General features: G+C 55.8%; 1 protein-coding gene across 2 annotated transcripts in view; it reads left to right on the forward strand.

Annotated features, from left to right (window-relative positions):
• COL5A1 (collagen type V alpha 1 chain) overlaps positions 1-22,375 on the forward strand; it is a 153,290-nt gene that overhangs the window by 85,018 nt on the left and 45,897 nt on the right. For both annotated transcript variants that reach the window (XM_033122324.1, XM_033122323.1), the window contains exons 21-32: positions 889-942; positions 1,570-1,614; positions 2,268-2,321; positions 2,573-2,617; positions 3,507-3,560; positions 7,777-7,821; positions 8,680-8,733; positions 12,082-12,126; positions 13,991-14,044; positions 16,233-16,340; positions 17,030-17,083; positions 19,198-19,251. In XM_033122324.1, the coding sequence (XP_032978215.1) occupies positions 889-942; positions 1,570-1,614; positions 2,268-2,321; positions 2,573-2,617; positions 3,507-3,560; positions 7,777-7,821; positions 8,680-8,733; positions 12,082-12,126; positions 13,991-14,044; positions 16,233-16,340; positions 17,030-17,083; positions 19,198-19,251 (666 nt within the window). The remainder of the gene's footprint in view (positions 1-888; positions 943-1,569; positions 1,615-2,267; positions 2,322-2,572; positions 2,618-3,506; positions 3,561-7,776; positions 7,822-8,679; positions 8,734-12,081; positions 12,127-13,990; positions 14,045-16,232; positions 16,341-17,029; positions 17,084-19,197; positions 19,252-22,375) is intronic.

Genomic DNA, 22,375 nt, shown 5'->3' on the forward strand with positions numbered 1-22,375 from the left:
ACTTCTAAAAAAAATTTATATGACTAGGTATTAGAATAACGAAGGGAACATTTAAGCAGCAATGAACGTGGGAAGGATTTCTCATCTACTGCGTCTGCGAAGGTTCTATCAAAACGAAGGGCATTTGAAACCACTGTGCCTCCATCAAAGGCTCCATAATGCCCCAGTAGGCGGGGCAGGTGTGTGTGACCAGGGTGTGGCCTCCTTCCCCTGGCGGGCAGTGATTTTGCTATGTCGCTGCTCAGATCCTAGGGACAGTGCTGCCTTGGGGCCGTGCCCACACACGTGCCCCTCACTGCCAGGGAGGGTGCACAGTGGCCATCCCAGAAAAGATCTGAGCTCTAGGCTTCCTCTCCCTGCGTTTAGTCACGATGTTCCCATCAGAGACCTAGTTTCTCCCACCTCTGTCCTCCCTGCGCCCATGGAATCTGATGTCAGAAATGCAGTCGCGTATCAGTGCACGGAGGGACTGCAGAGGGAGCTGGAAACGAGAACTGGACCTAAGTGCTCCTTGCAGCAGAGGATAACTGGGCATCACGTGGGGGAGCTTTTGTGCTCACCCGCCCTGAGCAAATGTGAAAGGGCACCCATCGAGTTGAAAGGCTCACCTTTCCCTGAGGCACCCCTTGATCTCCTGTCTGACCCCCTCATCAATTCCAGGCACCCTGCCTCCACTTCCCAGAGCTGAGGTGGAGAGGTGAGGTGGGGAGAGAAGATGAAGCCGGGGGACGAGGGAGTGTTGGCCACACTCCCTGGGCAGCCTGGAGACCTGCCGCAGCGGACTCTGGAATGAGTGGGGCTGAGCGGGGCTGCACGATTTGCCTGGATTAGGACAGGGGTCCAGGATCCTGGGCCGAGTCTGAGCCTTCCTTCTCTTTCCTTTTGCAGGGACCGCGTGGTCTGCTGGGGCCAAAGGGTCCCCCGGGCCCTCCTGGACCTCCTGTAAGTCCCATCACTGCCCTCCACACCCCCCAGCCCACCGTGTGGCCCACTCGGGCCTTCGGGCAGCTCACCATGCTGGCCGCCATGCATACTTGCCCAAAGCTAGTGTGAGGTGTCAGCAGGGCTCTGATGTTCACGTGCAAAAGAAACTTCCCAGCAGGTGTGGGTTTGCAGGTGGAAGCACAGAGGCCAGTTGGCTTTACAACTCTCCCCTTTCCTACATATAGATGTGCTGTTACAAACAGTAACCAGGATGCCACATTTCCTCCCTGCTTGAAAGCATTTCTAGCAGCTTTTGGAAAGTTCTGGAAGGAGATAGAAGCCCGTGGTTCCAGTGGGGCTTTGTCCCATTGGGCAACTTCCTCAGGGCCAGGCCTGGCCCGTCCACCCTCTCAGTCCATCTGCCCTGCTCCCTGAGAACTCAGGGCCTGCCCCACACACTGTGGGCCTGGCAGCTCCGGTAGCCCTCCACCTTTGGGATTTATTTGGGATCAAGCTCTTCCCCGTCCCCAAAGGATATGCCATCCTCTGACACATGGCAGGCAGGCGCCAAGCCTGTTGAGTGGGATTTTCCTTCTGAGCGTTGTTCATTCTTAGCATTCGGTCTCTCTTTTTAATCTCATCCAGGGTGTGACGGGTATGGATGGCCAAACAGGTCCGAAAGGAAACGTGGTAAGTCTCAGGTGTCCCCACCGCCTGGCCTCCTGGTGATTACTCGTGCTCACTCCTAGCCAGGCCAGGGAGATCTATTGCCATGGAAACCAGAAGGGGTGGAGCAGGCCTGGGGGGAGGGGTGGCGGGGGCAGAGCTCCTGCTAAGCCTGTTGTCCGTTTCCTATTCCCTCTGAAGCAGCCGGTCAGCCCAGGTGTGGAGGGAAGCCCTCTGTCGTTGCACACGATGAGCTGTGACCAGCACGTGGCGCCCCCTGAGAGGCCTCATGGGCCCTCTGTCTAGTCTGAGGGCACTGGCAGACTGCAGCATGGCGGGATGGTTTGGGAATTTTCTGGCCAGTCTTTCCCGTGCTCCTTCCTGGCGGCTCCTTCTTGGGCGTGTTCACAAACAAAAATGAACGCTCCTTGCATCGGGAGCATAGTCGCAAGGCTCCATGTCGCGAGCCTTGCAGGTGCTGGTCTGGTTCCGCTGTCTGCCACTGGGCCCCTGCCTTTTCCTATCTGGGCATCCCCCTCTGGCACTTGCTTGGGCATGAGAACAGATGGAAAGGACGAAAGACCAGGAAGGGGCACCCAGGCCTAAGGAAGGAGGTGCAGTTACCCCTGCCCGCCCTCCAGAGCCCCCTTGAGTGCCTTTGCTTTTGTTTCTTGTAGGGTCCCCAGGGAGAGCCTGGCCCCCCGGGACAGCAGGGCAATCCAGGAGCCCAGGTAAGTGAGTCCGGGGTGGGCTCCTGGGCAGCGGGAGGGGCAAGTCTTCAGTGCAGTGCCCTGGGCCTGAGCAGTCACTGAGCGCTGCCCCCAGCTGCTGGTCCAGCCCCAAGGGGCCTGCAGCCTGGAGGTGACCTAGAACCCGGTCGGTGCCCGGATGAGGGAGAGGGTCAGGGAAGGTGGACGGATGGCAGGGAGGGCTTCTGAGCCAACCACTTCCTGACCTTCTTGCCCTATTCTTCCCCTCCTAGGGTCTTCCAGGGCCGCAGGGTGCAATCGGTCCTCCAGGAGAAAAGGTAGGTGGGCTGAGCTGGATGTAGTGGTGCCACCGACTGCCATCAGGGTGCCGCCTACCCACCCGGGAAGCACGGCTCCTGCCCGAGTGCAGGCTGGTCAGGAATGCCAGTCATTGCCCGCTTGTGATGTGAGCCTCAGTCCTCCCCCAGAGGTGGCGAAGGCCAGGTCACCGAGCGCTGAGCCAAGGGGACGATCATGGATCCGTGTCATTCATTGACTTATAAATTCATTCATTCATTCATTCATTCTTTCATTCATTCATTCTCTAGCCGTGTAGAGTTCCCAGATTTAGGCAGAAAAGTAAACATGAGATGCCCAGTTCCATTTCAACTGTTGTGTTTGTCTGGAACCCGAATTTAACTGGGCACCTTGTTTTGTTGTTTTGTTTCCACTAAATTTGGCAACCCTAAATATATCCTTGGCACCTACTACTCCTAGGTGCCCGGGAGAGACCCACAAACACGCTGGCACTTCAGAGCTGCGGCCTGACCCCAGGCACCAGCGGCTTCAGTTACCTCAAAGCGCCTTGTGGGGACCAGCGGGATGACCTCTCAGGGTGGTTCTCAGGGCCCCATGATCGCCTGGGGGGCTTGCCGGGCGCTACAGGGCCTGGCGCTCCTGTCCTCACCTGGTGGGTACATGTGTTCCAACCTCAGAACCCGAAGGCCCTGGGAACAGCGAGGAGTGACCCGCCCTCACTGGTGCTCCTGGTGGCTCCACGCTCTGAAGCCAGTGGGGGCAGAACACCTCTGAGCATCCTCTTCAGCAAACGTTTTTTGGGCAGAAGTGCTGAAAAGTAACCCCGGGGCCATGTAGAGAGGGCGTGCAGCCTAAGGGACCCTTGGGACCCCTGGAGCATCTGTTCACGGAGCCTCTGGTTTGTTCTAGGGTCCCCTGGGTAAACCAGGCCTGCCAGGGATGCCCGGCGCTGATGGACCCCCAGTGAGTAGCCCTGCCCTCCTCATCCTCTCTCTCTCTCTCTATCTCTCACACAGACACACACACACACACACACACACACACACACACACACACACGTCTGTCCCAGGGATGGGGGCTGGGAACCCAGGCCACCTGCTGCCTCCCTTGCTCTGGGGAAGCTATGTGTGTGTGGCCCTCATTCACTCTCTGCCAACTGCTTTGATGAAGACCCATTTGAGAACTCAAGCTGGACTGCTCAGGTAATCACTGGGTTTTGGACACACTTTCTGTAACGTGTTTCCATGAAAGGGTGGTGATTGCATGAATAGGAGCGTTAGTCACTTGTCAGGGTGGACTAATTTCTTATCAAGACTCAGCCTTGCGTTTTTAACTCTATGGAGGGCTGGGCTGGGCTCCAAGCGATTGCATGTGTCACCGGTGTTTGAAGGAAAGGGCAGTGTGTGCCGGGTATATTTTTAGGGATCGCACACTGAGAAGGGAGGGTGACTAACAAATGCATTTGCAATGTGTGAACACACAGCTGTGGAGCCAAATTGGGTAACGCCTAGAAATAGCGAGTTAGTGACAAACCCAATCTGTGTGAAGGGAGAGGAGTGGGGAAGTGACAAGCGCTCGGGCCTGCGTGGGGTGTGGGTGTGTAACAGTTTATCGGTACCCACCATCCTCTTTTTAAGTTGCTGGTGGGTTTTTTTTTAGAGTATTCAGTTAATGATGCATAGGATCCTATTTCAGAAAACAAGATTAGCCAATTTAATTTTTCAGACAGTGATTTTGTTGCTTTAATACCACTGTTAACAACTGCAAGGAAGTTTAACTACTTCAATGATTGATTGGTGATTGTTGAACATACAACTGTCTTTGCGTTTTCATGGCTGAGAACTGTTGGGTCCAGAGAATCACAGATGGCCAATCATCCCACCGTATCTGAACCAGCAGGCTCCAACCATCCATTCCCACGGGAACCCTTTTGGGGCTTCGGTCCCCTAGACTTCTGGGAGCTTGGATAGGAAGTGATGGATATTTCACAATGTGTCATTTATGTTCTTTAATTTACATTTACACTTAATTGCATTTTCAAATTATAAAATAGGACAACTTGTTATGGAAACTTAGGAAAATAAATGAAATGACCACAGAATGAAAATCATCCCGATCCCACCCCCATGAGTTAAACCACTGATGGCAGGTGGATGTATAGTAGTCTAGTCGTTTTTCTGTTCTGTTCATCTCCTGCAGTTTTTAATGTCAATGGAGCATTTACCATAATGTGTCAGGCCCACGGCCGTGGCCCTGCAGGGAGGAGGCGGTGCCTGGGTGTGGAGTGGGCTGCCCGAAGCCCACTGCCCTCCCCTCCCCGCTTCCGCCATGGAGCCCCCTCCCCACACTGAAACCTCCAGTGCACCGGGGTCCCTGAAGACTCACCAGTTTCCTTTCAGATTCTATGGGGAAACGGGGGCCTTTAAGAGGACCCTTGCCGGGGTGCCACTAGGCTGCCTCTTGTAGGCTCTCCATTTCTCTTCCCCGACCAACATTTAAACTTTACAATGCGAATGTACCGTGGATCTGTCTGAGTGTGACCAAAGATGCTGAAAGCAAAGGATGAAAAGGGACACTGCAAGCCCGGAGAAGCGAGCCCGTTTTTTATGTGCACTTGGAGGGAAAGAAAGATTTTAAAACATTTTTTTTCTCCTTTACAAAGGCAGCGCATTGCTGAGCAGCCTTAAAGAGAGGGTTTTCTTTCTTTTGCTCCCTGTGTTAGTTTGCTATGGTTTTGGTTTTGGCTTAAGAAAGGAAGATTGACTACAAACCCTTCCAAAAGCCTGAGGTTTTTCAGAGCAGACTCGATGCACTGAGACCTATTGTTAGATGGCTCTGGCTGGCATACGATAGGGAAATGGGTGAACAAGTTATGATGCAAAGGAATATTGCAGTGCCAGTAAAAATTGAATTTCGGCGATATTCCGTGACGGGAGACAAGGCCATTGTATAATATTAAATTAAAACTATGGCACACGAAGCCAATTTTGCATGCATATGTGGCGAGAAATTACATTAGAGGGGCGCTGTCACACAGTTGGCTTTTGTGCTGTGTGTGGGCAACTTATGAAAGATTTTAATTTTCTTTTCCACTTACCTAATTGTCTGCAATGAACATACGTTACTTTTTTAATCAGAAAAATATCAAATACAAATAATTTAAGCTTTATTAGTTTTCCGTTATGAAAGTAACGCTCATTACAGAATATTGGAAAAATGTAAACTAGTAGAAAGATAGAGGAAAATGGCCTGGCCTTTCATTCCAGAAAACTCAGTCACCCTTATTTTGGTATGTTTCCTTTCAATCTGGTTCTGTTCAAACATTTTTAGTAAGCTAGCTTTGTTCTCCCCCAATAGTTACTCTCATTCTATAAATACAACTTAAAATGTATCTAGTGAAGTTTGACCTCAATTCAAATAGTAATAACTTGATAATTGCTCACATTTGTCGGTCACATGCGCTCTTTTTCATCTCCTCGGCAACTATATTATCATCTCCGCCCTTAAGTGACGACGTTACCACGTGGAGGAGCTCCTTGCTCCCCTGAGTGACCGAGACGTGGGGTCTGCTCCCCCCGCCCCCGGGCACGTCACTCGGACCCTGGGCCTTGGCCACCCACAGACACCCCTTCCACTTCAGTTCCTGAATAGAAGAATGTCTGTGGTTGATGGAAACCAGTAAAGGCCCCCAAAAACCCATGTAGAAGAGGGAGCAGGACTCACTCCCTCCTGGCCACCTCGAAGTAAAGCATCTTCCCCTGGGTCCAATTTGGGTCCAGGCCACCACCATGAGGAGTTGGCACCATGAGCCTTGTTTCTGGAAGGCAGTGTGGTGGGTGGTGTGTCCCCTCTGGGCTGGAGCAGCAGGCATGGTCCTACCCGTGGCTGATTTCCCTCACAGGCTGGCGCCACCAGGCTCCCCGAGGGTACCCACCCTGCAGAGGGGCTCGGCACCCTCCCACTTGCTTTGTCACCATGGTAGCCTGTTTGCAACTGCCTCAAGTCCAATTGCACAACTAATAAAAATTAAAAAGAACACACATTCCCCCTATTTATTCGAAGAGATGAGATTTGGGTCTCTATAACGCTGCCGTGTGCCAGAAATAGAGTCCTAGGTCTTTAGAACTCTCAAGCTGAAAGAGCTTCCAGCCCTCCGCCTCATCTTACACATGAGAAACTTGAGGCCCCGAGAGCACAGGCGACCTACCCAAGGTCACACAGCGGGTCAGGTGTAACCGGGAGTAGAATCAGGCGGGCCTGGGGGTGGAACCGTATTTCCAGACAATACTTATCTTTCTGCTTTTATCATCAGTGTTTGTCTCGTGAACTCAAGGGCATTAAATCTAGTGGCCAGCTTGGGTGGGAAAGTCAGAGAAGCTCGAATTCCTGAGAATGGAATTGGTCTTGGCTGGGTGGGCGTGTGACCAAGGGGCCATAGCCGTTTCCACTGGGCCTCAGCTCCACATCTGTGGCATGGAGGATTAGTCCCCAGCTCCCCCTCCATCTGCATCAGCTGGGCAGGGGGAGTGATGGAGGCACCTGCATGAAGACCTGGGAAGGTGCTAGGACCCCTGGAAAATGACAGGCTGTGGCTCACCCAGCCCTTGCCCTGCCTGTCTTCACATCCCCCGACAGTGGAGATTTTATGACAGCACCTGGATCGCTAGTCTAGGAAGCAGGGTGCCCAGGGGTCTGGTCCCACCTCATTGCTTCTTGTTCGGCCACAGATTTGTTTTGCTGAGTGACGTTGAGCAAATGCCCTTGTCGTTGCTCTTTCCACTCACCCACAGTTGGGGGCGGGCTGGGTACCAACAGAGCCAGGAGACACTGGCACACAACCGTGCCTGCAGCACACCCGTGGGCTTGGGAGTACGGTCTCCTCCAAAGTCGACTCCAGCCCTCGCCAGGCCTTGGCTTTCCCACTTCACAGATGACGCAGCCAAGGGTCGGGGGCTGAAGGACTAGCCCAGGCCACGTGGCTGGGTGTGGCTGGGAGTGACTGAGCGAGCTTAGCTCCCTGTCATCTTCTAGCGCTCCCCGCTTTTGTTTTCACGGGGTTGGGGGCGTGGAAGGAGATGAGAGGGACCCCAGCTCCTTCTCCTATGTTGTAAGACTGCTGAAGGGGCAGTCTGCTTGTGGAGTGGCCACTGACGAATGCAGCCCTTCTCTTTCGTGACAGGGGCACCCTGGCAAAGAAGGCCCTCCAGGAGAGAAGGGAGGCCAGGTAGGTACACCGCATGCCGCCCCTCCAGTGCCCCCTGCAAGGCCAGCCTTGGGGCTCTCAGCCCCCTTCTGCTCTGGGACCCGCGCTCAGAAGGGGATGAGCAGGGACATCTGTGCCCGTCCTCGGGTGGTTATGCCGAAGGGACATTCCACCGAGAAGCTGGGTCCTTCCATCCTGTCTGGGTCTATGGACCTCACTCCACCCTCAGCTTCTGCACATGGGGTGCAGGTGCGGCCGACCTTGACCAGGCAGAAACCGGGCGCCCACGCAGGCTCTGGGCCAAGGCTCCTCCTGACCCATCGCCTCTGTGTGATTAGGGCCCAAGGTGTGTGTGAGTGGGGGGGATGCTGGTTGGAGTTTCCGGGGGGCCTGAGCCGCCGGGGATGTGCCCACTGCACTGCCCTTCCTACTGCCGCCTCCCCAGGCCCACACCTGCTCCAGGAGCCAGGAACGGTCGTCAGCTGGCAGTGCCTTTCTTTAGTGACAATTTGGCCCTTCCAGAGCATCAGAGCCCCCCCTGCCCCATCACCACTCCCCACATCCCGTTCCTGAGTCATGGGGGTGTGACCTGAGATAGTTTGGGTGCGGGTGTTCACGCATCTGGAAACACACGGTGTGCTCCTGCCTTTACCGTGGGGATGGGGACAAGTGCCCGTGGGAACTGGCCCTGTGTGTCTCCTTCGGGGGCCTCTTCTGAGAGTCTGACCTGGGATGTCCTCTCTGCTCCTAGCAAGAGGGGAATTTGTTGATGGAGGCCAAGCTTTCCGGCTTGTGCGGGAAGGACCCAGGAGTGCACCAGACTTAACCATGCCCTGCCCACCTGAGATGGAACTCATGGTCTTTCCCCTTTGGTTTCAGGGTCCACCTGGCCCCCAGGGCCCAATCGGCTATCCGGGACCACGGGGAGTCAAGGTGAGATTCTTGCCCTGCAGGTCTTCCTGGAGGTCGGGTTGGCCTGCGGCTTTGGGAATTCCTCCATGGTTTAACCTTTCTCCGGCGCAAACTATAGCCCTGGTCCTCCCAGCCTGTGTGGGGGATGTTGGGTCCCAGACAGAGGGCCTGAGCAGGGGAGGGAGTGAGCAGCCCAGGAAGGGCTGATTCAGAGCAGGGGACAGTTCCCTGTGTGTCTGTGACAGCACAGAAGACATGATGGTCGCCATCAGTCATGACAGGATAGCACTCTTTTGCCTCCTGCTACTTTTATCGTCACCATTTGTCAAGCTTCCAGCTGCCGTCCCAAGTCCCTGAAAGATAGTGGTCTCAGCCAAGGTGCAGAGCCCCTCATTTCCTGGGGACATTTTGTCTGGGCCATTTGCACATTCAAGTAAGAGAGTCTGGCCCCGTGGACAGCATCTGGGAGTCCGGGGGACATGTCCATGTATTCATAGTTGTGTTTCAGCTGTTGAAAGGCTTCTGGAATCTTGTTACACAGGGCGCAGAGCTCCAGAACAATCTCCCAAACAAGGTCCCGTCTGCTCTGGCGTCGCTAACTGTGTTTGCTCTGAGCCATGGAGTGGAATCTCCACTTAGGCCGCTCTCTGGACACGCCAGGCATGCGTATACGGAGAAGCAGGTGCCCCCAGAAATTGCAGGGTGGGGGGAGCACTCCTCCTCCTCCCAGGACAGGCACGTTGCTGCGTCTTAAAGCTCTAGGTGATCGGCAGCTTTGAGAAAGCCAGTGGTGGTTCCTTCAAAATGACGTTAACTTGATGTGGAGGAAAATCCGTGAAGACACAGATGAAAAACAGCTCGCTTCGTGTGGGCGATTGCGTGACCCACCGCTGCTGCGCTCTGCTGCCCCGCGCTTGTGCTTGCGGGCATTTCTGCGCATGAGTGTGCGGCAGCCCTGCCGGGTGGAGAGTGGAGAACCCAACACCTCAGTTTTCAGCTGCTTGGCCCATTTTACCCCCAAATTGATGCTGCCGGTAGAACCCAAACCCACACTTGCTTATTCCTAATCAGCTGCCCCTTCCTGGACCCCAAGTGGCCCGACTTCCGTTTCCCAGGGACCGGATGGACGAAGCTTATGAGCTGCTGCAGAGAGATGAAACCAGGCGGGCCAGGTTTCTCTCTGCAGCGGGCTTTCCCAGCATGCCTAGAGAGTTCTATAAGGGTGATAATTGAGCAGAAATGTTGATTATGTTTATTTTACAAATTCTTGTTGCCGAGCAGAAGCCTCTGCCAGCTCCCCGACATGGCTAATTGCATAATGCTGCTTCTGCCAGCTAAGAGGTGTTTGCTTTAAAATGTTTATGAAGAATGCTCTTATCTTGTCTATCTGATTAAAATTCATTCACAATGTGTGCAATCCGGTTAGACTTGGAAGCAACGAGTGGAAGGAAAGTGAGGGCTGGATGCTATTTTCATTGGAGAAATAGATTCTCAATCTCCTGGGCACTTGAAAATGTAACGAGCAGCAGGCCTCCAAGGGAGGTGACAGCGGAGGGTGGGCATGGTGGCCCAGCTTTCACCACTGGAGACCCACAGCCCTTGGTAAGGGAGGTCTAGCTTTTCCCCATGGAGTCCTGCCTTCTTCCTGAGAGAGGGGCGCCTCCTGTTCTTTGATTTCACTACCTGCAAGCATCCGCCCACTGCCCTCTGTCTTGCCCTGGTCTGAGGGGTATCGGTTTGGCGTGACTGCACAATCACATCCACCTCTCATGGAGCCCACAGGAGCTGGGTGGGCTGGCAGGAGACCCCAGACACGCATTCACTCCAGGCCAGGCCGGAACCCTGTCCGTCCTGGGCTCACATCTGCGGCCAAGCGGCCCCTCACTCTGCTGTGCTAGCTCCTTTGGTCCTGCTCCCCCAGCACTGGCTACGGGGCCTTTGGGATGTGCTGGCCCAGGGGTTCACAGCCTAGGGCACTCTGGAGACATTTTTGATTGTCACGACCTGGGGGCTACTGTTGTCCAATAGGTAAAGGCCGGGGATGCTTCTCAGCACCGTGCAGTGCACAGGGCGTCCCCAGTGTCAACGTGTGCGGCCGAGGAACCCAGTCGTTTGCTCCTGGCCTCTGACGTGGGTCACGAAATGGTAGAACTCGGTAGGGAGGGGTTCTGGTGATTCTCTGTCCTACCCTGCTGTTTTCAGAAGGACGAGGGCAGTGGAAACCCTCACACAGCAAGAGGGAGGGGAGCTGGTGCCAGAGCCCCCACGGCATCGGGGTGTCAGGGTAACGCTGTGCCTCTCCTCTATCGCAGAGTATCTCACGGCCCGGGGACGACGGAGCCCGGGGCGCTCGTGGCGTCACACTGTGCTCCGGGGCGAGGCCAGGCCCAGCTCTCAGCATCTCTCCCCATCCCTCAGTCTCTCCAGCTTTTCCCAGCTCCTCTCGGGGGCCCCAGGGAAAGGCTCAGAACTGCGCAGTCTGTGCAAAGTTCTTGCCACAAGAGGGCAGCTGGCAGCCCACGGGTCCAGGGAGGTGGCGCAGCTGCAGCCTCGGCTGGAAGCGAATCCGGAGGCCTGGCCTCTCTCTGTGTGTCCCGTGGGCAGGTGGCCCGAGAAAGCCTGTGGCAGGTGGCGGTCAGTGTCTGTGCCCCGCTGGGAGGCCGGAGGGGGTGGCTACTGAACTCCAGTCCCGGGACTGATTGGCCTGCCCGGCCACACGCTGGCGCCACAAATCAGAGGACGCATCCTGCCCTTGGGTCTTGTTTAGCATGGAGATGAGGCGTGTCCGGAGCTGACAGCACTAACAATCATTAGTAATTAATAATGTCATACCGTGTCACCATATAGTAATAACACTGGAGCATGAAGCTAATCTGATGGCGCATGCTACCGCATCTTAAGTGCCTACTGTGTGCTAGGCACTGTCCCCTCCCAGCTGCAGGAGCGGGGTTAAGGTTGTCATCACCCCCACTTTCCAAACGAGGAAACCGAGGTTCACAGAAGTCTGGGATGTTGTCAGGGCTCTGAGTGGGGTCAGGGCGTGAGCCTGCAGCCTGATTCCAGATCCCACGCTCAGGCCTCACGTCCCGCCTGCTCCCCAGACCTCGGAGAAGCGGATGTTTGTGGAAGGGAACAGGATGTCAGTGGAGGCCAGTCCAGAATTGCTGATACGTGGATATGGGGACAGGAGGCACCTTTGGAGCCTGCAGAGTGGGGACACGCGGGAGGGAGCGTGTCTGTGGGGTGGGGTGGCTGGGCTCACGTGTCGGCTGCTCACGTGTCAGCCTCCCTTGGTATTTGGGGCTTAGACCCATTGCTTTCAGGGCTCAGATGTTTGCATGGTCACTCTTTATCTTTTTGTTTGTGTAGGGGGCAGATGGCATCCGTGGTCTGAAGGGTACCAAGGGTGAGAAGGTGAGTGTCCCTTCCTGCCGTGGTGGCCCAGACGGGCCCAGAGCTGGGTTCCTTTGGTGTCACCTGAGGTTGATGTTGCCTCTGAGTATTGTTGGAATTGATACCACCCTGGGGGACAGACTGTTTGCAAAAGGACAAGTGGAGGAGGACAGGCCCTCACAGCTGTGGGTATGTCTCCTGGTGGCGCCAAGGCTTCGAGGCTTTGCGGCTCTGCCCAAGGCCCCGCCCTTCCGCAGAGGCCAGCAGACGCAGCAGCCCCCTTCCCAGGCAGGCCACATTGCAAGGCAGCTGGCAAAATGGTCCATTTAGTTGTTAGGTGCCCTTCCAGGGCAGCCTTCAAGCTTCAGCAGAGCTGGGAGGAGAGGGAGAGAGGGCACCCCCACACCTCCGGCTGGCCAGGCATGGATCCTTTTCTGTGGAATCTGGCCTCGTTGAGGTGGCTCGTCACGTGGCCACACTGGGCTGGAAGACACAGGAGCTGGGCCTCTTTGACCCGTGTTTGCTACGCTTCCTTGCCCTGGTCCTGTTCTCAGGCTGTTTTGTGGAAGAAGCAGGCATACCCATAGGGTGTCCTGGTTCTTCCTGGAAGTTGTCCAGAGCAAAGCAGAGCCTTGAGTCCAGGTTTTGAAGGACCCGCCCTCAGCGGGGGCCTTGGGAAGTGTGGGAACCAAGGGCGTGTCCATCCCAAGGGCTCACATTCCACGTGGAGCAGATGTCCCCACTGGCAGGGACAAGAGCAGGCTCCCATCCTTGAATTCCCATCCCATTGGTCCCAGGACCTTCGTCCTGTTGAAGGTGGCTCTTCAGAGCTCAGGTTGGTCACACTTATCCCTTAGCCAGAGACAGGGCTGCTTGACAGAATGTTGACCGGCTTGCACCGGAACTCCTGTTGGCCGGGAGAGTTCCTGCTCTGTCCCCGGGGGGTCCGGGAAGTGGCCAGAAGTGGGAGGAGGTGAGGCGCCGCAGCCCTGGACTTCAGCATTGGTGAGGCAGCAGCTGGTAAAGCACCATGACAGGCCCGGGGTCCCGCGGCGGCTGGACATGACCAAAGCCTCGACCCTTCTCAGAAGCTGCCTGCCTCCACGTGCAACTCCGCCGGCCTTGAAGCTCACGTCCAGGCCGCGTGTCCCAGGGCTGGAGGGATGAGCCCAGGGTGCAGGTCCTGGGAACGACGGGGAGGTTGCCCGCCAAGGCCCCTCCCCCGGGAGCAGAGCAGCGCCGTGCAGTGTTCGAGGACGCACTCTCTCCGGTTCCTGACTGGGAAAGTCCAGGCTAGGGACCTGAGTGGACAGTAAGCCACAGACGTTTGCAATTCCCCTAAAGTATGCACTCCCTGTAAAGTGCAGGACTGTGTAACAGAACGGAAGGCCACCTGCTTGTCAGGCCCAGTCCCGCAGGTAGGACCCACCCTTCCCCAGGCCCATTCCTTCCAGTGAGGAGGTGCAGTAGCAGTCTGGTTTTCCCTTGGGGGCATTTTCCATCCAGCTCTCCCCTCAAATGTTCCCCACCTCCTGTCACTCCATCATGGACACAGTGGAGCCACTGTGACAAACGGATGCCAACAGGGACCCAACTGCTTACTGCCTGGTGGTGCCGAGCTTTCGGATTCACGTGGGGCCCAGCCAGCTGCAGGGCGCCGAGCCAGCCCGAACCGCAGAGCTTCATGTCTGTGAATACGGAGCATTAACAGGACACACTTCACAAGGGACAAGGGACTGGGCACTCGGATCCTCCTGGCATGTCCAGCGCCTATGCTGCAGCCCAGAGGCTCTGGGTTGAGACCGTGTGTCGAGTGTGCAGTGGGTAAGCCATCCCGGGGGTTCCTGCATGTAGACCGAGGCTCTTTCTCTCGTCCCTCGTGCAGGGAGAAGATGGCTTTCCGGGGTTCAAAGGAGACATGGGCATCAAGGGCGATCGGGTGAGTATCTGGGGGAGGGAAGGGCAGGTGGAGTGTGGGACCCCGCGGGAGGCTCTAGGAGGGGCTGGGCTGTTTGGGGCCCCAGGGTAGCTTCTCAGGACCCACATGACGCCTCTGTGGACATTCCTGGTCTGCAGGCAGGGACAGCTGGGCGCCCTGGGGCCTGCCTCTCTGTCTCCTCCTTAGCTTTCATTCTGCAGCAGCTCTCACCTGGTATGAACCCCCTAATTACTGGGGTCAGCTTGTGGTCACCTGCCCCTCTGTCCTGTGTCCTGACCCTACACATGTGGGTCAGTGGGGACCAGTGCTCTAGGTTGTAGAGCAATTTATTTGGCTCAGCAAGTTGCCTGGGAGAGAGAGGACGGGCTGCAGCAGTGGCCCGGTCTAACCAGGGAGCATAGCAGCCTGCCCAGGGCCACAGGCCGGTCACCAGCTGGGCAGCACCCTCAGCCCTTAGGGCACCTTGGCCCCCAAACCTCTCTTCAGTACTTTCTAGGACCCCACAGAGCCCTGCTCTGCAGCCTCCTGCTGGGCTCAGGACACCTGGCAACAACCTACTTATCTCCTGATGACTGATTGATGTCAGCTTTAGAGAAAGCTGTGGGTGGTAGGGAGGGTGGGGTTTGCTCACTGGCAGGCGCCCAGTAGGTGGCCACTAACTGTGTTTTGGGGAGTGAGCAGAGGGTGACGCCAACGACCCTGCAGAAGGTTCCCTCAGGGCCCACGCCTGCTGGGAGGGAACAGTTAGAAGTCTACCTAATGGCTTCGAATGAGGCAGGAGGAAAGGGGGTGCCTGTGCCATCCCGGTGGGCGTAGCGGTGGCAGCAGCTGTGCCCACACCTGGCTGGGCGCCTGTCAGCTGCCGTCATTATTCCCCTAGGAAGTGGGCCTGCAGGGCCCTCCCAGAAGATGCCAGAACCCGAGAGCCCATATACTTGGCGCTTTGTCCCAGACTGAAAAGGCAGAGGCGGTCTGTGCCTGCATCAGAAGGAGGGAGAACAAAAGAGAGGGATTCATTTCACAATTATGTCCCAGTTATGTTGCTTCTAAAGATAGCCATTCTAGAACTTTCTCCATGGTGGCATACCCTGAGTCCCCAAATTAAGGCAGGGACCTCCCTCAGTTTGGCTGGTGAAAGTCCCTTTTATCCTGTGTCTCTGACAACTCGAATTTGGGGTCCATATTAGGAAGGCACATTTCAAAAGACATTGCACTGTCGCATACCTCCCCGTGAGCTGGCCTCTTGTTGGGAATGGAGGGGGACAGAGCCCAGAAGCTAGGACACTTTGTCAGCCAGGAAACAAGTGTCATCAGACTGATTTCTCCCACAGAGGAATTTCTGCCGAGCGCTTGGCATCTCCTAGGTGCTGAGTAAACATGCAAAGGGTTCTTTTGTTGAACAAGAAAAACAAAAGGACTCTTCTTAGGGACAGAGAGTTCTTGACCCGCAGACAAATCAGGTCTTACTAATAAGTGGGCTTACTAATATTTCTCATCCGTGCCGTGCCCATTTTTGTCGGGGCTTTGCACAGATGTTCTGCAGCTGCTCCTGGAAACCAGCGGTCAGAGGGGGACTCGTCAGTGGGTGAAGAGGTCCGGGCTGGGCGCTCAGAGGCTAGGCCGGACCCCGAGGCTCTCTTCCTTGTCTGGGCCCAGGCCTCGTAACTTGGGGCAGTATTCAGGCCCCTTCCGTCTCTGGGATACATCCTGGGGTCTCCTGTGTGCCAGTTATGCCTAGGCAACTGCCTGGCCCGGCGACCACAGTCCATCGTGATAACTCCTGGGGTTTCAGGAAAAGAAACAGCCCCCGCCCTCTGCCAGTGTAGGGGTTATTCTGCCCAAACTGGGGAAGTCTCAATTCCCCAGAGTTATTTCAGGCAGAAGCCCTCGATTTAGAGAAGGTCATCGGGAAGCAGGGGTGTGTGGCCCTCGGAAATGGCCGGCCAGCCTCTGCGCAGAGGGAAGCGTGGCCATCCAGCAGGGCCCTGGGATTTGCTGCGTGAGGCTCTGGTCTTGTCAGGACATGAAGAGGTTTCATCTGCTTGAGGGAGCCCTGGCGGAGCTGGCCGGGTGGCTCTGACCACAGGAGGCCGGGATCCAGCCCCTGACTCCCAGAGTGGTGGTGGGAGTCACAAGGGTGGGGGGAGAAGACGGGGGTATCCCTCACCTGCCCTTTTCTGACTTGCAGGGTGAGATCGGCCCACCTGGTCCCAGAGGGGAAGATGGCCCTGAAGGCCCGAAAGGCCGTGGAGGTCCGAATGGCGACCCAGGTCCTCTGGGACCCTCAGGAGAGAAGGTATGTGACACAGGGTGCTCGACTACTTCCTGTGGACGGCCTTTCCTGGTGACCTCATGCGTCTAGGCTGGTGACTCATCCCGCTGAGACCCCTAGATGGGGGTGGTGGGTTCCTGCACAGGTTTCCGTCCCATTCCCTCTACCCTGACATGCTTGCCGACCCCCCAGCGAATTTGTTGACAGACCCGTCCCTTTCTTGTCCCAAGTTTGGTCCTTCTGAGCACTTTGCCGGCCCCCAGAGAGCTGCCTCGTCCAGGTGCTCCCGAGCGTGGGGTCTGAGCCTGGCAGCCACACACACCAGCTGTCAAGGGCGCCTCCACGTGCAGTTGTTCTGATACCTCCTGCTTCTGGCTGTAGAACACTGCCCGCCCACCTTTCATCTTGTCCCTGTCACCTCACCTTTAGGCCACGCACAGAAAGGGGCTTATAAGTGACGCAAACATCCTGCCCCAAGGCTGGAACTTTTTCACAAAGTCTCATTGACAGAGAATTCTTCTGTCCGGCCTCTCCCTCCATCACTGTGGCTTCAGAGATGTCATCGATCCTTCTCGCAGGGCCTTTGCTTGTCAGTCAGGGAGGACCAGGGTTACAGGAGAGACCATCCCAAAAGGACAGGGCCTCTCTGTGATGACCGTGACCTTCAAGAAATACCGTGCCAGCTGTGTAATGCAACGCCTTTTTCTCCCCAGGGAAAACTCGGAGTCCCGGGGTTACCAGGTTACCCAGGAAGGCAAGGGCCAAAGGTAATGTACGATGGCACATCCCCGGCCCTCTCCCCGCCCTGTGCGTTGTCACCCGTGTGCCATCTCTCAGGTGACTCCCATGACAAAACAGTGTCTCATTCCCCATCTCTCTCAGTGCTGCCTGTGTGTAGCCCCTGCGTTCACTTGGCAGGATCGGAAGGAGGTGACGGACAATTAGTTGAGCGTTTCAGAGAAAGGGACAAAGCCAGCCCGAGCCGTGGACCATACCTCAGGGTCCTCGGGGCCTGTGGCCCTCTTAGGGGCTTTGTCTACGGGTTTCCACACCCAGAACTCATGACTGACACCTTTCCTGGCTCTGATTCACCCTGGAGGTTTGAAGGTTATTTGCACATAACTGGGTGTAAAAGAAAGACAGGACCTTTTTCATAGGAAATCATGTTCTGCTGTAAGTGAAAGAGCTCCTTAAGGCTTTGGAATCTCACCTTTTATTATTCATGGTTCTTCCTTAAAAAATAACCAGCTGCCTGCAGGAGAGATAAATTAAGCACAAAGGAGAACTCGCCTCTCAGGTTTGCACCTACATTTCTGCCTTCCTCTGGCTCAGGCTGGTTCAGACTCACAACCGGTCCAGCTAACAGGAGGGCCGGTGGGCTGGGCCTACTTAGCTATTTCTGCTCTGGTGAAGGAAGTGCCCAGCTCAGTCCTTCCTGTGGGAGCTCCGGTCCCCACTCGGGGTGCCAACCCACACCCACTGTGCAGGGGGGCAGTGTGCTGTGACGCAGGAATTTTGTTTAGGGCCTGGCAGGGGGGCATGGAACACGCTGTGACGTGGCTGCCTACTCGTGGCGTCCGCCATATGTCAGATGAAGAGGGGCTGATGGACACGTTTTCCCTTTGGGGAGGAGAGGAGAGAAGAGGAGAAGTTCGGGGAGGTGGGGGTATATAGGTCAAGTTCAGGCAGCCTTGGGAAGGGCGTGGGCGGACCCTGGAAGCTGCTTGGACAGTTTTGAGTCCTTGGGCAGCAACTGGATGTAGCCAAGCTCTCACGCACGGAAACCCAGTCTCTGAACTGAGCACAATGAAACCAGCACCCCAGGTTTCCTTGGGACAGTCTCCTGCCTGATAGGGGGGGCATATGGGTGGTTGGCCAAGCTCAGCCCCCTGTGAGAAGTTCAAGGTTAAAATTGGCAAACTTTTCACAGTCCAAGCTCATCTTCAGGTCAGGATTTCAAGCCACTTAGAGAGTAGAGACCTGTGAAGATGGTGAGCACCCCCTGTGAGCGAGTGGGACGCCGCAGACAGTGTCACAGGGGAGGGAGCCCACATAGCAGGTGTGGGATACTTGCTAAATCAAAGCCTTTGGTCTCATCTTCTGCCCACGTATACCTTGTAGATTTCTAGAATTAAATAGCTGTTAGATGCTACGTTCGGTACATGAATTTGCATTTATTTCTGACTTTACAAGCTGCCATGCTTTATTTAGGTGTTCTGGGAGGATAACAAAATATGACAAGGTGCAGTAAACAAAATGTCGTAAGTGTGAGATCCATACATCACCTCCAGTTAATCTTAGTTGTATCCAGTCCCTTTTCTTCCAAAACACTAGCATTTTCAAGACATGGGTGTGTGAGAGGAGGGTGTGAAGAGAGGGAGAACAGGGGAAGCACGGTGAAGACTCTGTTTTGGTTTTTAGAGTTGGAGTCTGTGAGATGGTTAAGAAATGTTCATGAAATGGATATCGGGTGGGTGGTGGGTGGATGGACAAATGGATGGATGGAAGGATGGATGAATGTATGACTGTATGGTGGGTGGGTGGGTGGATAGATGGATGGATGGTGTGTAGGTGGATGGAGGGACAAGTGGATGGATGGAAGGATGGAAGGATGGATGTATGGTGGGTAGGTGGGTGGGTGGGTGGATGGATGGTGGGTCGGTGGTTGGATGATGGGTGGATGGATGGTGGGTAGGTGGGTGGGTGGTGGGTGGATGGATGGTGGGTCGGTGGTTGGATGGTGGGTGGATGGATGGTGGGTGGATGGAGTTTGTGTCAGAGGCTCAGAGCTGTGACGGTCCCTTCCCCCAGCTGGCACCTGCAGCAGAGTTTATTCTCTGGCCCAGCTCTCATGCTTCTTCCTTAATTAACTCTCTTTCAGGGTTCAATTGGATTTCCTGGATTTCCCGGTGCCAATGGAGAGAAGGGTGGCAGGGTAAGGAAAGCCTGGCCTCTGGTCCGGAGGCTCGTTCTGCTGCCTCCCTATTTAGTGGGTGTATTCTGCAGTGCATCCTGTTTACTTCTCGCCCATGGTGCTGCCAACACTGCTCTCCAGATGGCCACCTTAAGCTTGTGGCCGGCAGTGCTGAGCGCTAGTGACTCTTCCCAAAAGGAGGGGGCAGCAGGCGAGAGGGGAGAGCACGTGGAGAAAACAGAGCTTTCTAATAAACACCACGATCCCAACAGCCCTTGCAGGTCATTAGCGAAACCCAGATTCTTCTCTTTCTACCCAGTGACTTCTCCTCCAGGCTAATTTTAAAAGGAAGAGAAAATAGGAGTTTTATTGCATAGCTCACTAACTCCACGAGTCCAAATTCAGGAAGCTTCCCTCCCTTGTTATTCTCAAGCTATTATTGTCACAGCACCTGCCAGGGCACGATGCACTTTGGTTCCCTTTGTTGTCACCATGAACCAGGGTGTTCTGATGGCAAGGGGTGGAGGATGGTGACGGGTGTGGTGGTGCAGGTGGTGACAAGCTCAAGGCCCAGTATTCAAAGCCTCCCCGATGGAGCACAGTGAGGTCCTGCCACCTGACAGAAGGCGCCGGCCGAGTATAAAATGTCATCCCCAAGAATTCCAAATGGGTATTATGGGAATTTGGATGGGAGCAGTGGGGAAGGTGAGGGGCAGAAGTCCCGTGGCCTCCGCACTGGTGGAGCCTGAACACTGAGCAGGAGGAGGACGCTCCGGGATGCTGACCACTGGCGGCCCGGGAGAATGGAGTCCAGAGTCAGACAGGATGCTCATCCCGCCTCTGTGCCCAGTCTTCCCATGGCTCTATCTTTGGGGAACTGCTGGACAAAGGCTGGAGGCGAAACAGCAATGCTGGTCAGACCTGCTGGGCACCCTGCCAGCACCAGACGCCCCACAGATGGGAGCCTGCGTCCCCGCGGTGCCAGACGTCTGCTCGTATCCAAGAAGCCAGTGCCCTCTGCTTGTGCTCCTGACCCAGCGCCCAGTGCGGCTTCAAGCCCCCCAGTCTCAGAGCAGGACAGTGGTGGTCAGCATTGTGGGAAGGAGCCACCGCCTGCACGTCCCATCTGAAGTCCCCAGCGCCTCTGCTCAGGAACCCAGTGCAGCCGGACCCGGACGAACCATCTGCTGACGTACAGGGGAACCTTCTTGACGATGTCTCCACTTTATGCCCAGTTGGGGAGCGACAAAGAATGGGGGTCTGCTAAGTGGGGCCGGCCCATCCCAGGTTCCCAGTTGTCTTCAAAGGACCAGGCGCCAGGCTGTCCTTGCAGAGGGCTCGTCCTCCAGAGTCCCCGGAGTGACGCTTCGGTTGCAGGTTCATCCTGTTAGCCGCGTGCAACTGGTGACGTCCCCAAGTGTCTCGGGTGCCCCTGTCCTCGTCTTGCCTTTGGAACTCAGTGGTTCAGGTTTCCTATGGAGACAGGCCACTCACTTCTACAGCATATGCTTCCCAAGTCCTCTCATGTGCCCAGCACTGGGGACCCTGCTGTCTAGAGAGGGTTCCCGGTGACGGTGACCAGCGCTCACAAATGATGGGCATGCGGGAGAAAGACAGGGTGAATCGGAAGGGTTTTCACAGGAGCTGGAGCCCAACCCGCGCAGTCGGGGGGCTCCCTGGGCGCAGTGACGTCCACGGGACCTGGAGAGGGACAGGCGTGGGGTAGGTGAGGCGGGGGGGGGGGCGGTGTGCAGGACTGTAGGGTGGGGCAGGGGAGGAAGACGGCGCGTGGCTGAGCCTGCAAGCCGGGGCCTGGGCTGGGACAGGGCTGCCCGAGGGATGGCGAGGCCACAGGACCTGGCGGGGGCCTGGTGCTCCTTCATGCTCTTTACCGCAAGGCGGTGGGAACCCACTGCATGTTTTCATCAGGGGAGAGACTGGGAGAATTTTAAGGTGGCTCCGGTCCCCTTGTGGGGCGAGGTTGCGAAGGGAGCAGGTGGCTGTGCTCCTTTAGGGGGTCTCTGTAATGTCCTCTTGGGTAGTCTGGCCAGATGGATGCTTCTAGAAGCTAGGATGCCAAGCCTGACCCGGCCACGTGTGGGCTCACACACGTGCGTCTGCGTCCCGTCGGAGGGTTGCCCACGAGCCAGCTGGTGCCCTTCCATCAGTCTCGTCCCAGCTTCTGCACAGGTGCAGGTTCTGTGGACCCCCAGCTATAGCTTCAACGTGACAAGTACCAGGGGCGTGAGCCTCTCCATACAGCTGGTATAACACATCCGAGTGACAGCCCCCACCCAGAACACGGCGGGGTCCTAGCGGCCCTGCCTGGGAAGAGCCAACCCCTTTAGAAACATCTCCGGCAACCAGGAGAATTCTCCCACCTGTGTGTTGCTTCTTGGCTAGAGCCAAAACGTCTTTGGGTCTGCCATGCCTGCCCTGCGAGGACAGGAGGACAGGTCCACTAAGGGGACTGGATTGTGGCACTTCGTTCAATAGCATCAGTCACTGGAACCCGGAACTCTTTGGTGTAGGTTACTTTGCAAACTGAACTGAGGAGCAAGGTGCCACCAGGGAGGCCCAGACGGGAGTGGTGGCCGAGACTCTCGCTCCCTGAGCCTTGGTCACAGTTGGTTTAGGTTGGAACCAAGAGCCATTCACGTTGCAGGATTAAAACCATCTGGGTCACGGTGGCCCTAGCTTAGGGTTGAGGGTTTGGGTCTTGGTGGACGGTGGGAGCGAGAAAACGTGGTAGCTATGCTTACCCACAAATGCCGGGCAGTCACCAGGTTGGTCAGTGCCTACACTAGCAGTCTATCGTGCCAGGAAAGCAGATGTCACATTAATTCTTCTATGCAAATATTTTTTTGAAGCCAAAGGGTATTGCCATATAATTACAGCAGTGAAACCAGAGTGCATTGTTAAAAAGTAGCATAATTACCTCATCATCATGAACAGTTTTATTAAATTCATTTAAAAAATGGGAGACTTTAGAAAGCCATTTGACACTGGCAGCAAATGAGTGAAAGACGGTGAGAGGGAACTTAGCAGGTGGCCTTGAGCTTACCAGGTCCATCAGGGCTTTATCATTAGAAACCAGAATAAAATTCTGGAAAATGAACGAGAAGTGGTGGAGATACATGTGGCC

Source organism: Rhinolophus ferrumequinum, chromosome 12 (assembly GCF_004115265.2).
Source record: "Rhinolophus ferrumequinum isolate MPI-CBG mRhiFer1 chromosome 12, mRhiFer1_v1.p, whole genome shotgun sequence".
NCBI lineage: Eukaryota > Metazoa > Chordata > Mammalia > Chiroptera > Rhinolophidae > Rhinolophus > Rhinolophus ferrumequinum.